Below are 13,109 nucleotides of genomic sequence, written 5' to 3'. Positions count from 1 at the left end.
AAAAAAAAAAAAAAGGAAAAAAAAGATAGGAAAAGATAAAGGAAGTTAATTCATTCTTTGAGGTGATTATTATCATTACTGGCATCAAATGGATGCTTTTACCAAGATATCATGAAAGTCTGAAAGAGCCATGAGAATACCAGTGATCTCTCTGTTACTGAGTGCTTTTTAATGCCATGAATCTGTTTCTTAAAATCATTTGGTTTAGAGCCTGTGATTTCCACCTTGCAGTTAGGGAGTACATTCACATTGCCATTCATGGTCTGTGTTGAGGATGCTTCTAGCTTTCGTGGAGGCCTTGACATCACTGGAATAGATGAGGAAGGAAAAACCACTAGAACCATGAGAGCAGAGATTCTCTGATGCTACTCAAATCATAAGCTTCAGGTAGGGAGTTCACTGAGGTAATGAAAGCCTGAATGTCAGTCTGTCTGAAGCCTCTGTTTTTGTTTCTTCCATCCATAGGAAACATCCCTGAAATAACAGCCTGTATTAATGCAGTGAGTTCTTTTGTTTCATTGAAAAGGTATTAGAATGACTCAAATGATTTGTCAGGGAAGTTACTCAGAACTTACATGTCATGTGAAATGCAAGATGTGGATTCAAATATAAATAGTTTTAAGTGATCACACTTCATTGGCAGCCCCATAAGAGAAGGAAGTGAGGAATTTCACTGTTGCTAGTTATTTGTTTATTGTAAATTGGATGGTGGCCTGATCACTCCAGGGCAGAGAAGGATTCCCTGGTCATCAGGTGCAGACAACAAACCAACCTGATACCTGTAAGGAGAAAACATGGGATGTATCTTATCTGTTGTCATGATGTGAGCTGGGAAGTTTAACACCATTCTACCGAGCACACACTCAGACAATGACTCACAGAAAAGGAGGGGATATTTCTGCATACTCTCACTGTTCCCTTCCAGCACTGGAGGTGACAGGGGGAAACAAGAATAGCTCTCAGCATGTCTGTCACTACACAGTGCTGTGGAGAGAGGATCACATTGTGCCAGGACATGCTTCACCACTCTCAGTGGTCATCATGTCATATATTCTAAACCTGCAGGCACAGCACAGTCTCCTGATGGCAAATGTTTGTGAAGATGAAGTGGATGGTGTCTGGATGCTTCTTTACAGACATCTCAAAGCAGATGGTTCTGACCTTTACTATGAGTTAAAAAGTACATATAACTGGTATGCATATACCTTTGGAATTTGGATGACCACAGAAAAATGATGTTGGAATGTGCATGTCAGGAAAATAAGGAAGGGAGGTTGAAGGGACTGAAGGAAGGAGAGTTGCGATGAAGGAAAGAAGGGAAGGAAGAAGGAAGGAGGGAGGAAGGGTGGGAGGGAAAGAAGAGAGAGAGAGGAAGGTAGGGAAAGAAGGAAGGAAGAAGGAAGGGAGGGAATCAAGAAATGAGTAAAGGAAGGGAAGAAGGAAGAAAAGAAAGAGGGAAGAGGGAGAAGAGAAAGGAAAGATGTAAGAAGGGAAGGAAGGTGGAGGGAAGGAAGGGAGGGAGGAAGGAAGAAAAGAGGAAGCAAAGGAAAGAAAGAGTGAAAGAAAAGAGTGAAGAGAGGAAGGGAGGAGGAAGAAAGAATAGAGGAAGGAAGGCAAGAGAGATTAGGGAGACAGGCAAGGATAAAAATGGATGGAGACAAAAAAGGAAGGGAGAGACGAAGGAAGGAAGAGAGGCAGAAAAAAATGGGAATGGAGGAGGAGAGGAAGAAAGGATTAAGGGAAGGGAGGGATGGGTAAGGGAAAGAAGGAAAACAGGGAAAGGGAGGATGAGAGAGAAAAGAGGTAAGGGAGCAGGGGAGGAAGGAAAGAAGGAGGGAGGGACGGTCAATTGGATCCTTGCTTACAAATCATGTCACCTGTATGTTTTCATGTTAGCATTAGGTAAGAGGGCCCTACCACCTTAGAAAGGCAGATTCAGCAAGCACACAGAGTAGAAATGAGAACGAAGTTGCTGCAGAAACTCTAAATCATGAAAACCTTGATCAAGACAGGATGTTGAAATAAGTGAATGCCAGGGCCACAAATAATCCTTGCCATTTTTTAATTATTATTTTGATTAGAGAAGCAAGTGCCCAGGCCTGTGCCTGAGGGGGATTCTTCCCTGTAGCAAGGAAGTGTTTCAATGTTAGTCCAGGTCAGGGGACTAAAATCGTGCTTGAAGAGAACTGAGTAAGCCCAAACATGCAAAGCCATTGTAAAAATAAGATAGATTAAAACGATTTTTGGAAATGAGAATCACCATCAAGCAAAACTTAAAACTAACTCTAAGGTTTGAAAAGGGTTCTAGAGAATTAAACTTATTTTCCTCTAAAATTATTTGGGAAGTAGGAGAAAAGGGGTTTGTCTAAGCTGATCAATAAAATTCAGATGCCTATTGATCCAGGATTCTCTCATTTTGAGCTCTATGTGGAAAGAGATCAGCAAAAAGGAGTGAGGGAAAGTTGGTCTTTTTTTTTTTTTTTTTTTCTTCTGAGACAGAGTCTTTCTGTATCACACAGGCTGGAGTGTGGTAGTGCGATCTCATGTGATCTCAGCTCACTGCAACTTCCACCTCTGGGTTCTAGCAATTCTCCTGTCTCAGCTTCCCAAGTAGCTGGGATTACAGGCTCCCATCAGTGTACTCAGCTAATTTTATTTTTAGTAGAAACAGGGTTTCACCATGTTGTCCCGGTCTCAAACTTCTGACCTCATGATCTGTGCACCTCAGCCTTTCCAAGTGCTGGGATTATAGGATCTAGCCACCGTGCCTGGCCAAATCTTGGTCTCTTTAAAAGATATGACAAAGAGCAGTGCTTTAAAATAATCAAACAATGCATTATAATATGTAATAGAAGAAGTTATGTGCTATTGGAAGTCAGAAATCGGAATAGAGTTTTCTCATGGAAAATCAGATCAACATATATTTTCATTTTTTATGTTGTTCCACTGAGTCTGAGGCTTGTACATCAGATTGATTTCTATCTTGTTTGCATCAGACACCATCACTGCTGTTGAATATTCTTTATTCTATTGATAATTTATATTCAACTATTGCTAAATCTGTTGAGGATAAAAGAATCCCAATGAAGTATTTAGCAGGGATTGGTTACAGAGAGTTGCAGCATAATTCTAGTTGTAAAGGTAACCTTTATTACCAAAAAGGGATTTTAAGCTGAATGAATGAACATCCTCCCCTGGTATGGTGGAGGAGTCACCGAATGCAAAATAAACTAGTTTGCTAACAATGTTTTGGGTATAAGGAAAACCCGTACTACTTGAAGGAACAGCTGAGAGTGTTCACAGATATTTTTAGAGGGATCATAATGCTATATCCTTCTCTAGCTAAAGAAATGAACAAGACCTTAGAAATGCACTTGAGTCTCTGCTGCCAAGATTACATCTCAAAACAGGACAGGTGGAAATGGCTGTGTTAGGTGGTAGGGGATAAGGAGGAAGACATACATTGAGTCTATTACTAGAGAGACCAACTTGTGTTTCTATCTTCAGTCATTACAATCTTTAATTTTACTCACAGGAATTTAAACATTTCTTATGCTGAATAAAAACTAAAAAATAAAACACTGATATCACACATCTAGACCTCACTGTCTGCAGGGTTTGGTAACGGAGAATGACATAGGCTGTCATAATCTCCACAAGTTTATCAGGGCTTAAGAATTCTGGCTATGCATCTCTGAGATCTTTAATAGACAGATTATATCAGGCAGCAGCTCACTTATCTGGATTTCCCAAATCCTCTCCTTTATTCTTCAAGAATAAATGTTTTTTATTTGTTTGTTAAAGAACAGAATAAATGTTTTTTCTTTACCTTTCAAATATACCCTGAATCCTTCAAAAATTGCCTAGTAGTCAACATGAATAGAATACTCCTTTTCCTAGATTCTCACTGCTTAATAGATGAGATAGCCACACATCTAATAGACCGATTTAGAAAAATTGGATCCATGAAAAAAGGAGGAATCTTCACTTCCATTTGTTTCTTTAGAACACTAAAAATTAATAACACATATTAGTACGAAGTTTTTCCTAAAATATTTGTTCACTTATTTTTCTTTCATCACACATTAAGTAAAAATTTTATAATTATTTCAGAAGGCTTAAAGAAGTAAAAGAAACATGAGATGATAAAATGAATCCAGTATTTTTTCAAAGCTGTATCAAAATATATGCATACCAAATAAAAAGCAGTAGACTTTTCAAATATGTTGTTTATAAATAAATATGAGATCTCATGGTATTCGAACCTATGTGATTTTATATACATATTTGTTCTCACCCTCTTAGTAAAGTGAAAGCATGGCAGTTAGTGTGAATTCCACTAAAAGGTAGAGGTCAACTTTCTTTTTCTTCTCTATTACATTATACATCTTATATCTATATCTATAGATATAGATATACATGTATACATATATAATGCATATAGTATATGGTTAGTATACAGTATAAACTGTGGTACATAGTATACATATATAGTATGTAATATACAGTATACTTTCATATACTCTATAATGTACATAATATAGAATTATAGTATGTACTCTGATACACAGTATATCACTTCATCACTCCCTAGTCCCCCCTCCCTTACAATATTGTTTGTGTTCTAATTATTGTATTGGAAGAGAGAGGATAATATTTCCTGAATTCTTACCATATGTCAGACATTTTGTCATTTTCCTTCAACCTTCATCACTTATCTCCAAGCCTGATACTCTCATTCTCTATATAGATGAGTAAGTTAAGGCCAACAGTGGCTGGAAAATTGGCTCAATAATTCACAGCCGTTAATGAGCCAGAGCTTCAGAAATTTGAATACAGGGACATTATTTATTTTAATACCACCACAGACTCAGATTGAGGGGAGAAAATCTTCCTTTAGCACATGTGGCATCTCTGAGTCAAGTTTATTGTTTGAATCCTGCACAATGTCTGGTAATGACTAGATAGATACTCTTCCTTGGTCCTGTAGCCTTCTGCCGTACAGCCCAATATGCAATGGTTGGAGGCAGCTTCCCAAAAGTCGCCCTAAGGAGGAGTTACCTGGAGTATGGACTTTAGCTTACACCTGGAACTATTGATCAGGATGTTCCAACGCCCTGCCTGCCTGGGTCTGCACATCATATCTCAATGCTGAGTACTAATCATTAGATGACAGTTTACCATGCACAATCTCAATATTTTGTAACAATTAAACCTTAAGATGTAATTGGTTTTATAGCTTACTTTATCAACCGTAAGGAAAGGAAGAAATGAGAATTTGGTATATTTGTTTTTTGAAGGGGAAGTGTTATCTTAAAAGGATTAGTTGCAAAGATGTTTAAAGGCTCTATGCTTTATGAATTATCCCCAAATTTTTATGATTCTCCTTCTACCTCTGCCCACTTGTGCAAATATTAATAAGATAATTCTTCAGTGTATAGCTTCCAAGCACAATTTAGCATCTGTAACAGCCCTCAGCTTGTTTCTGGGTGTCTTATTTATCCTAAATATGTTAACCTCACCATAAATATATGTACTATTTTAACAAACTTCTTACAGCTGCTGTAATGTGCTTTCATCTTTTCTGGACTCAGTCTTCAAAAATTGTCCATGTGCCTATGTATTTTACTTTCAAATAGAGAGCAAACAAATGATGCATGTGATGATTTACAGCTTTTAATTATAAATCCTATTTTATTTTGAGTGTTAATATCAATTTTCATTGCTAAAACTGCAACATGTCTTCATTTACTTCAAATGCAATTTTTGAGTAAGAAAGAGAATGCCCACTTGTTGAACAGAATTTCTCAGAATTAATAAGAATTTCTCAACCTCAGTACTGTTAACATTTGGGTCCAGATAACTTCTTTACTGTGGGGGTCTCTTCAGTGCACCAGAGGGTGTTTAGTAGCATCCCTAACCTCCATCCTTCATAGGAACTGTCTACGAAAACCAAAAATGTCTCCAGACCTTCCCAAATATCCCTTTGGGGCAAATCAATCCTGGATGAGTTTTACAGTTCAAAAACAGTGAAACTTGAAATATTGAAATTTTTCCCAGAGACATTTAGTTTTCTTTTATTTTTGAAGATCATTCGATGCATTAAAAAATAGTAAATATGTTACAAAAATTGCATAATGCTGCTATCAGGATTTATATTTAAAAGAAAAATAAGAGCAATTTTTAAAGGAAAAGACAATGTGATAGACACGTCTAGGATTAAAGCAGAATGTACCTTTGCTGCTTGGGTATTTTTTGCTCATTGATAAATATATATGAAGACCAGATTGTAACTTCCTGATTTATTGGTTTAAGATAATACCATATCACATGTGAAAGAGTATGACCTTTCTTTTTTTCTTCCTTGTATCCCCAGTGATCCAAATCAACCAGTTCCTCAGGATACCAAGTTCATTCACACAAAACCCAACCGCTTTGAGGAAGTGGCCTGGTCCAAGTATAATCCCAAAGACCAGCTCTATCTGCATATTGGCTTGAAACCCAGAGTGAGAGATCACTACCGGGCAACAAAAGTGGCTTTCTGGTTGGAACTCGTTCCTCACTTGCACAACTTGAACGAGATATTCCAGTATGTTTCAACAACCACAAAGGTTCCTCCACCAGACATGACATCATTTCCCTATGGCACCCGGCGATCTCCCACCAAGATATGGCCAACGACCAAACGCCCAGCAATCACTCCTGCCAACAATCCCAAACACTCTAAGGACCCTCACAAAACAGGGCCCGAGGACACAACTGTGCTCATTGAAACCAAACGAGATTATTCCACCGAATTAAGTGTCACCATTGCTGTCGGGGCGTCGCTCCTCTTCCTCAACATCTTAGCCTTTGCGGCGCTGTACTACAAAAAGGACAAGAGGCGCCATGAGACTCACAGGCGCCCCAGTCCCCAGAGAAACACCACAAATGATATCACTCACGTCCAGAACGAAGAGATCATGTCTCTGCAGATGAAGCAGCTGGAACACGATCACGAGTGTGAGTCGCTGCAGGCACATGACACTCTGAGGCTCACCTGCCCGCCAGACTACACCCTCACGCTACGCCGGTCGCCAGATGACATCCCACTTATGACGCCAAACACCATCACCATGATTCCAAACACACTGACGGGGATGCAGCCTTTGCACACTTTTAACACCTTCAGTGGAGGACAAAACAGTACAAATTTACCCCATGGACATTCCACCACTAGAGTATAGATTTTCTGTATTTCCCCTCCTATCCCTCTGCCCCTACTGCTCAGCAACATAGAAGAGACAAATAAGCAGAAAGAAAATCTCCAAACCACGAATGTTTTTGTGCCACTGACTTTAGATAAAAATGCAAAACGGTAGTCATCCTGTCCCAGCAGACCCTTCTCATTGGCATTTTCCAGTATTGTGAGATCAAGTTCTGACCATATGAAATGTGAAAAGTATATGTTTCTGTTACAATACTGCTTTAAGATCTCAACCATGCCAACAGATGTTTCGTGTGACTAGGACATCACCATTTCAAGGACCCGTGTATTTCCAACATCATGGCAGCAGCTCACACTTCCAAAGCTCAGCCAGGGACACTTAATATTTTTTCATTACAATGGAAGTTTAAATATTTCTATCTGGGCTACACAGTGGATGGCTCTTCTTAAGTGAAGAAAGAATCTACGGGCTTTTACACAGCACATGGAGCTGTAATCCAGAGAGAAGGAAATGTAGAATTTTATTATCAAAGTAAGAGAATTGACTGTGCAGAAAAATTTTAGGGTTCTGTGGAAAGAGGTGTTCTGCCAGCCTGAACTATATTTAAGAAACTTAGTAAAAAATAAAAATGTATATAGCTGTGAGTTCAAACAAAAACTGCAGACAAACAAAAAGGAGAAAAGCTTTTGTGTTTTCAGTTTGAAAGAACTTTTAGCAAGGTTGTGCTTTCACACACATTAGTCATACCACATTAGTTCCCCTAGAGCAAAAGAGGCTTTTCTTCTTAATTACATGTAAACAAAGACATGGGATTTTATGACATGAGATTTTCATTTGTAGGAATATGTGATGTCAAATGGAAGACTCAGAAATTTTGTGTGGCCAATTTCTCCCTGGCAGGTTGCACAGATGCATGTAGAGCATTCTTAGGAGACCATTGTTTTAGAAAACTTTGATTTGTAAGTGTTAGCTTTCATGAAATTGCAGCACAGGGATAGGTCCTAAAAGTGGAATGTATTTAAAACTTGTTGAATGAGACACACACAGAGAGACACACACAAAGAATCAGCAGAGAAAAAAGAATACAAGTCCTGTTCTGTAGCTCTTGCCTTTTGAATATATTTGGGAAGAGTTGCTTCCTATTTCAGGACCCTGCCAAAAAAGAAGAAAGCTTGCCTTTGGTGGAGCTATGTCCCTTGGACTAAATACGGCTCTGTTCCCTAGCAGCTGCCGGAGGATTTGGCTGATGATGTACCGGCTCAGCTTAGCTAATCAGATTGAAGGAAGACGTGTGTTTTTTCTTTAAGCACCTAGTCTCTTATTTATCAGTAAGCAGGTTTTTAAAAATCTTTTATATCATTTATAAGATAAAACATATGCTTGTCTGAAAATATCACTTTTTGTGGATTTGTCTGATCACCAAACAAGGAATATTATAGAAGAATGGGGGAAAAAGGATAGAACATTAAAACTGCTTTGCATGGGTTTTTTGGGAAGTTAGGAAATCTTCACTGACAAGACACTGAATGGAATTTATTCACCCATTTTAAATTGGTTGCTTGGGAATCAGAGATTTGTCTCTCCAACAGCTTGTCATTTTCTCATTACTCATTTTCAGGAAATATTGGAGTGTTACAAGGCAGAAGGAAACACAGTAGCAATTGTTGCTCTGTATTTTGTCTTACTGCATTACCAAGAAACACTAGCCAAAGATGTTTGAAGATCATGTCCCTTGGCTGCATTGTGGGTTATTCTAGAAATCCAATGTTAAATGCCTCTACTAAAGTGGGGATTCCCCATAAAAATTGTCCAGCTACCTGACTCTTTTTCAGTAACAACTTTGATTACTGAATCCATACACTCAAAACTATAGTGATATGTCAATGTTTGAGAGTGACCTCTAGAAAAAAGAAAACTGTTTTTATAAATACATAAAATCACCTCCAAATCCTGTTGCTTATGTTGGGTTAAATTTGAAAGTGATTCTCTATATATAAATAAGTGAAATATTATGATCTGAACTTGGCACACATGAAGCAACATTTCTTTCCTACACAGAAGTGTCATGGTAAGATTTCATTCCCAATTCATTTTTCATACAGCTATGATCAGGCAATTTCTGCAAGCAATGTATGACCCCACCTGAGCAACCACAAATAGGCTCTCCATGAAACTACATAGGAAGTGATGTGTGGCATCCATGCTGGTTTTGTCTGCCTATAATATGAATTCCAGTATTTGTTCATATTTCCAATTGTATCTTGCTAGCAATATGTACAACAAAATGACAGGCTTGTGACATCTTAAGGAAAAGAAGAGTTCCTGTTAAATGAATAGCTTTAGCTTTTAAAGGGAATTATGATTAAAAGTGATTTAGTACATCTTACACGATATCTCATTTCTACATGAAAAGAAGTTATAGAATCTTCATAGAGTTCTATGAGAAAAATATACTTGCTATTTATAAAAAAAGAGAAAAAAGAAAAAAAATGAGAAAAAAAGTAAGAAAAAATCCTTTCCTAGGCTTTTCCTTGATCTTCAAAGGCACAAAGGGTTTAATGGTCCTTTGGGTTATTATTTTGAGGTTTTGTTCTTTCTTTTGCCTTAAGTAATGATAGAAGATGTATATGGCCAGTCACATATGTATAAACTTTTCAGCAGCATTTTAATAATAAAATATCACGCTATTTTCTAATGCTTTGTACAAACATTTATGCATCTGTTCTTTCTTGGTAGGTGGCATATTTTATTTACTTTTGTTATTCTTGGAATGCTTTTTTTTTGTAAGTGCTAAGTGATAGCTCTCAGATAGGCTACAAATGTGTAAATACATTTGGTAATGGGATGGTTTCTTTAGCTTTGGCCAGCTGCACAGTTGAGGAGGCTCTGCTAGCCTGATTTTAGAAAACTAAGCCCGGTTTGGTGAAGCTCCTGAGATGACACTGCCTGAAAATGAGTGTTTGGACGTGCTATTTTTACCACTGCTCATTCTTGTGTCACTGTGTTTTGAGTTGTGTTCAACAAACTAATGTCTTAAGAGTTTCAAATAGAAAGTCTTAGGTGAGTAAACCTTCAAGTGACAGCAAGAAATTCTACTGAATGAAACTCCAGAGGCAGAAAATCGTGGTCATTCCAATGGGAGCTCAATTATCAATTCCTTCCTGTGCATCCAGCCATCACGAACTTATTTCCCATTCATAGTAGCTCTAAGGGGCAGGCAACTGCATTACTCCCCTTTCATAATGAAAGATGTTCTGACTTGGAAACATGTCCCCTTGGACAGGAAAATTTGATGGATAACAGGATAACATATCTTCATACCCCAATCTTTCACAGAGAAGTTATACAGCAAACACTTGTAAGTCAAGGTCCTGCATGATAATCTTGCTAAGTAGCAAGTAAAGAAATATAGCAAGGACCCAGACTCTTTGGAATATGTGAACTAAATCCTTCAGATATTGTTGGCCTCAATCATATTTTGAAGGCACACAGGAGAATACATACAAAAACATATGCATATATGTATATATGTACATGTATGTTGTACATTATATATGTGTATACATGTACCTATCCTATATATGTAGGTATGTATATAGTCACAGACAGCATAATGTGTTGGACAAATAGAAATCACATATATGATGATGGTGTCCTAAGATTAAAATACCATATTTTTATTGTCCCTTTTGTGTGTTTAGATATGTTTAGACAAACAAATGCTTATCATTGTGTTACAGTTGCCTAGGGTCTTCTCTCCAGTAACATGCTGTACAAGTTTGTAGCCTGGAAGCACTAGGCTATACCACAGAGCCTAGGTGTGCTATAGGCTACACCTCAGTTTTGTGTGAGTATACTACATGATGTTGGCACAATGATGAAATTGCCTAATGAAACTTTTCTCAGAAACCTATTGCTAAGTGATGCATGACTGTGTATGTTTACATTATATATACTGTATATGCACACATGCACATATGCATATATGTTATACATTTACATATATACATAGATATCACATACTTTAAATTCCTTAAGATGTCAATTCCATTAAATATATACGCACACAAACTCATAAACACACACAGACTCATATATACACACATATCTATAACACATTTGTGCTCATATGTACATTCCTCTGTGTGTGTGTGTGTGTATTACATTACTCCTTTTTATCTGTGAAATCACATTCTGCAGTTTCATTTATTATGATCAACTATGGTCTAAAAATATATAAGTACTTCATAAGATATTTTGAAAGAAACCACATTTACTTAACATTTATGACATTATATTATAGTTGTTCTATTTTATTATTGTTCATCTCTTACTCCCTCTACTTTATAAATTAAGCTTCATAATAAGTGTGTATATTTAATAAAATACATAGTATATAAAGGGTTTGGTACTATCTGTGGTTTCAGGTATCCACTGGGAGTCTTGGAATGCATTCCACTTGGAAAAGGAGCATTACACTATATACTCACATATAGACATATATGCATATATACACATACATAATTTACATATATAGACATATTCCCAGAAATGAATGCACTTAAATCTCTAAGAATGGCACTTTCATTAAATGTACACAAATAAACATGTATATACATACATGCATATGTATACATATTTAACTGAGTGTCATCTTTAGACATTCAAAATCTAATTTTTAGCAAATTTCATCTGGAGGGAGAATCACTCTTGTTTTGATTATTTTATGCATTCTTGTTCATTTTGAATAAGTCAAGGAATGCTGAAAATTATATGCATCCATTCAGCAAACCTTTACTGAATATCTCCGCTGTCCCAGGCCCTGTGCTGGGCTGGTGTTAAAATTGAAGAACAAACTTCTCACACCACAAAACTTGAGGGAAAGGCAGAGAAACACAGAAGCAAGGAGAGGCAAGGGGTGCTGGAGATGGCACCCCTGCTAATAAGTGGTGCTAATAAATGTCAGGAAACTGCCCTTAACCTAGCCTGGGAAGACTGGGAATGCATTCTGTCTGAAGAAACCCCTAAGCTAGGTCTTTCCAACTCTGTAGAAAAAATACTAGTAGGTGGTGTGTTGTGGGGAGGATAGAATTACACACCTTTGAAGTGAGAAGACAGAAGAAGACATAGGAAGACATGGCTCCTGCATCATGAGTGAAAAATACAAGGTGTTTTTTAGAAAGGTGTGAAAAATGAGACAGAAAGAAACTGGCTGATAAAAAACCTCCAACTGCAAGACAGGGAGTTTGGGCTTGTCTTGAAGTCAATTGAGAGACATCAAATGATTGCACCAAAGTGGATTATGAGTGTATTTAGGTGAGACATTTAGCAATAATTCTCAAAAGTTCATGTACTTAGGAATACATGGGATGTCGACTTAAAGTACAGATCCTTATTGAATTGTGATTTGGTGAACCTGTGTCTGAATTTCCAAGAAGATCTCTAAATGATGCACTTGTTGCTGGTTCTCAACTAACCCCAACTCATTTAGGCTGCAAAGGATGGAGAACTGTTCATTTTGGAAGTAACCGTGAGAATCGTCTGCATTGGAATGAGAGGTCTCTGGATGCAAGGAAAGCATTAAAGAGCCAGAGCATTCAGAAATTAATTACTGTCCTCTTTTTAAGGGTGATGGAGACAGTAATAAGACAAGAAGTAAAAAAGAAAAAAAAAAGATAAAAAATGCATCATCTTATAGCTGCATGTATCAGAACTGATAAAGCGTATTCATCAAAAACCACCTGGAACAACATTTGTCATTAAGCTTTGGTTTAGGATCTTGTTCCAACAGAGACAGGAGAATGATGAGATACCTTGGAGAGGGTTTCAGACAGGCTGGTCAAGAGTTTGGGCTTAGACTGGGTTGTTTTATAAGTGCTAAGAGTTCCAAAAACTTGTTCC

At 37.4% G+C, this 13,109-nt stretch overlaps 1 protein-coding gene across 1 annotated transcript; it reads left to right on the top strand.

Annotated features, from left to right (window-relative positions):
* Positions 1 to 870: 870 nt before the first annotated feature.
* On the top strand, positions 871 to 11,609 carry LOC116812228 (neuroligin-4, X-linked). Its single transcript, XM_032757954.2, has 2 exons — positions 871 to 1,193; positions 6,377 to 11,609. Exons 1-2 carry the CDS (start codon positions 871 to 873, stop codon positions 7,224 to 7,226), a joined length of 1,173 nt encoding a protein of 390 aa, XP_032613845.1. The 3' UTR covers positions 7,227 to 11,609.
* Positions 11,610 to 13,109: the final 1,500 nt, after the last annotated feature.

Source organism: Hylobates moloch, unplaced genomic scaffold, assembly GCF_009828535.3.
Source record: "Hylobates moloch isolate HMO894 unplaced genomic scaffold, HMol_V3 SCAFFOLD_25, whole genome shotgun sequence".
Classification (NCBI taxonomy): Eukaryota; Metazoa; Chordata; class Mammalia; order Primates; family Hylobatidae; genus Hylobates; species Hylobates moloch.
The sequence above is the reverse complement of the archived record's forward strand: the minus strand, read 5'-3'. Positions and strand labels throughout refer to the sequence as shown.

What these genes read in the sequence shown, in the direction of transcription:
- LOC116812228 (XM_032757954.2), top strand. Translation starts at nt 871, where the DNA reads ATGACTCACAGAAAAGGAGGGGATATTTCTGCATACTCTCACTGTTCC. An exon ending in TTAAAAAGTACATATAACTG is followed by an intron (nt 1,194 to 6,376) that starts GTATGCATATAC and finishes TTGTATCCCCAG; the next exon opens with TGATCCAAATCAACCAGTTC.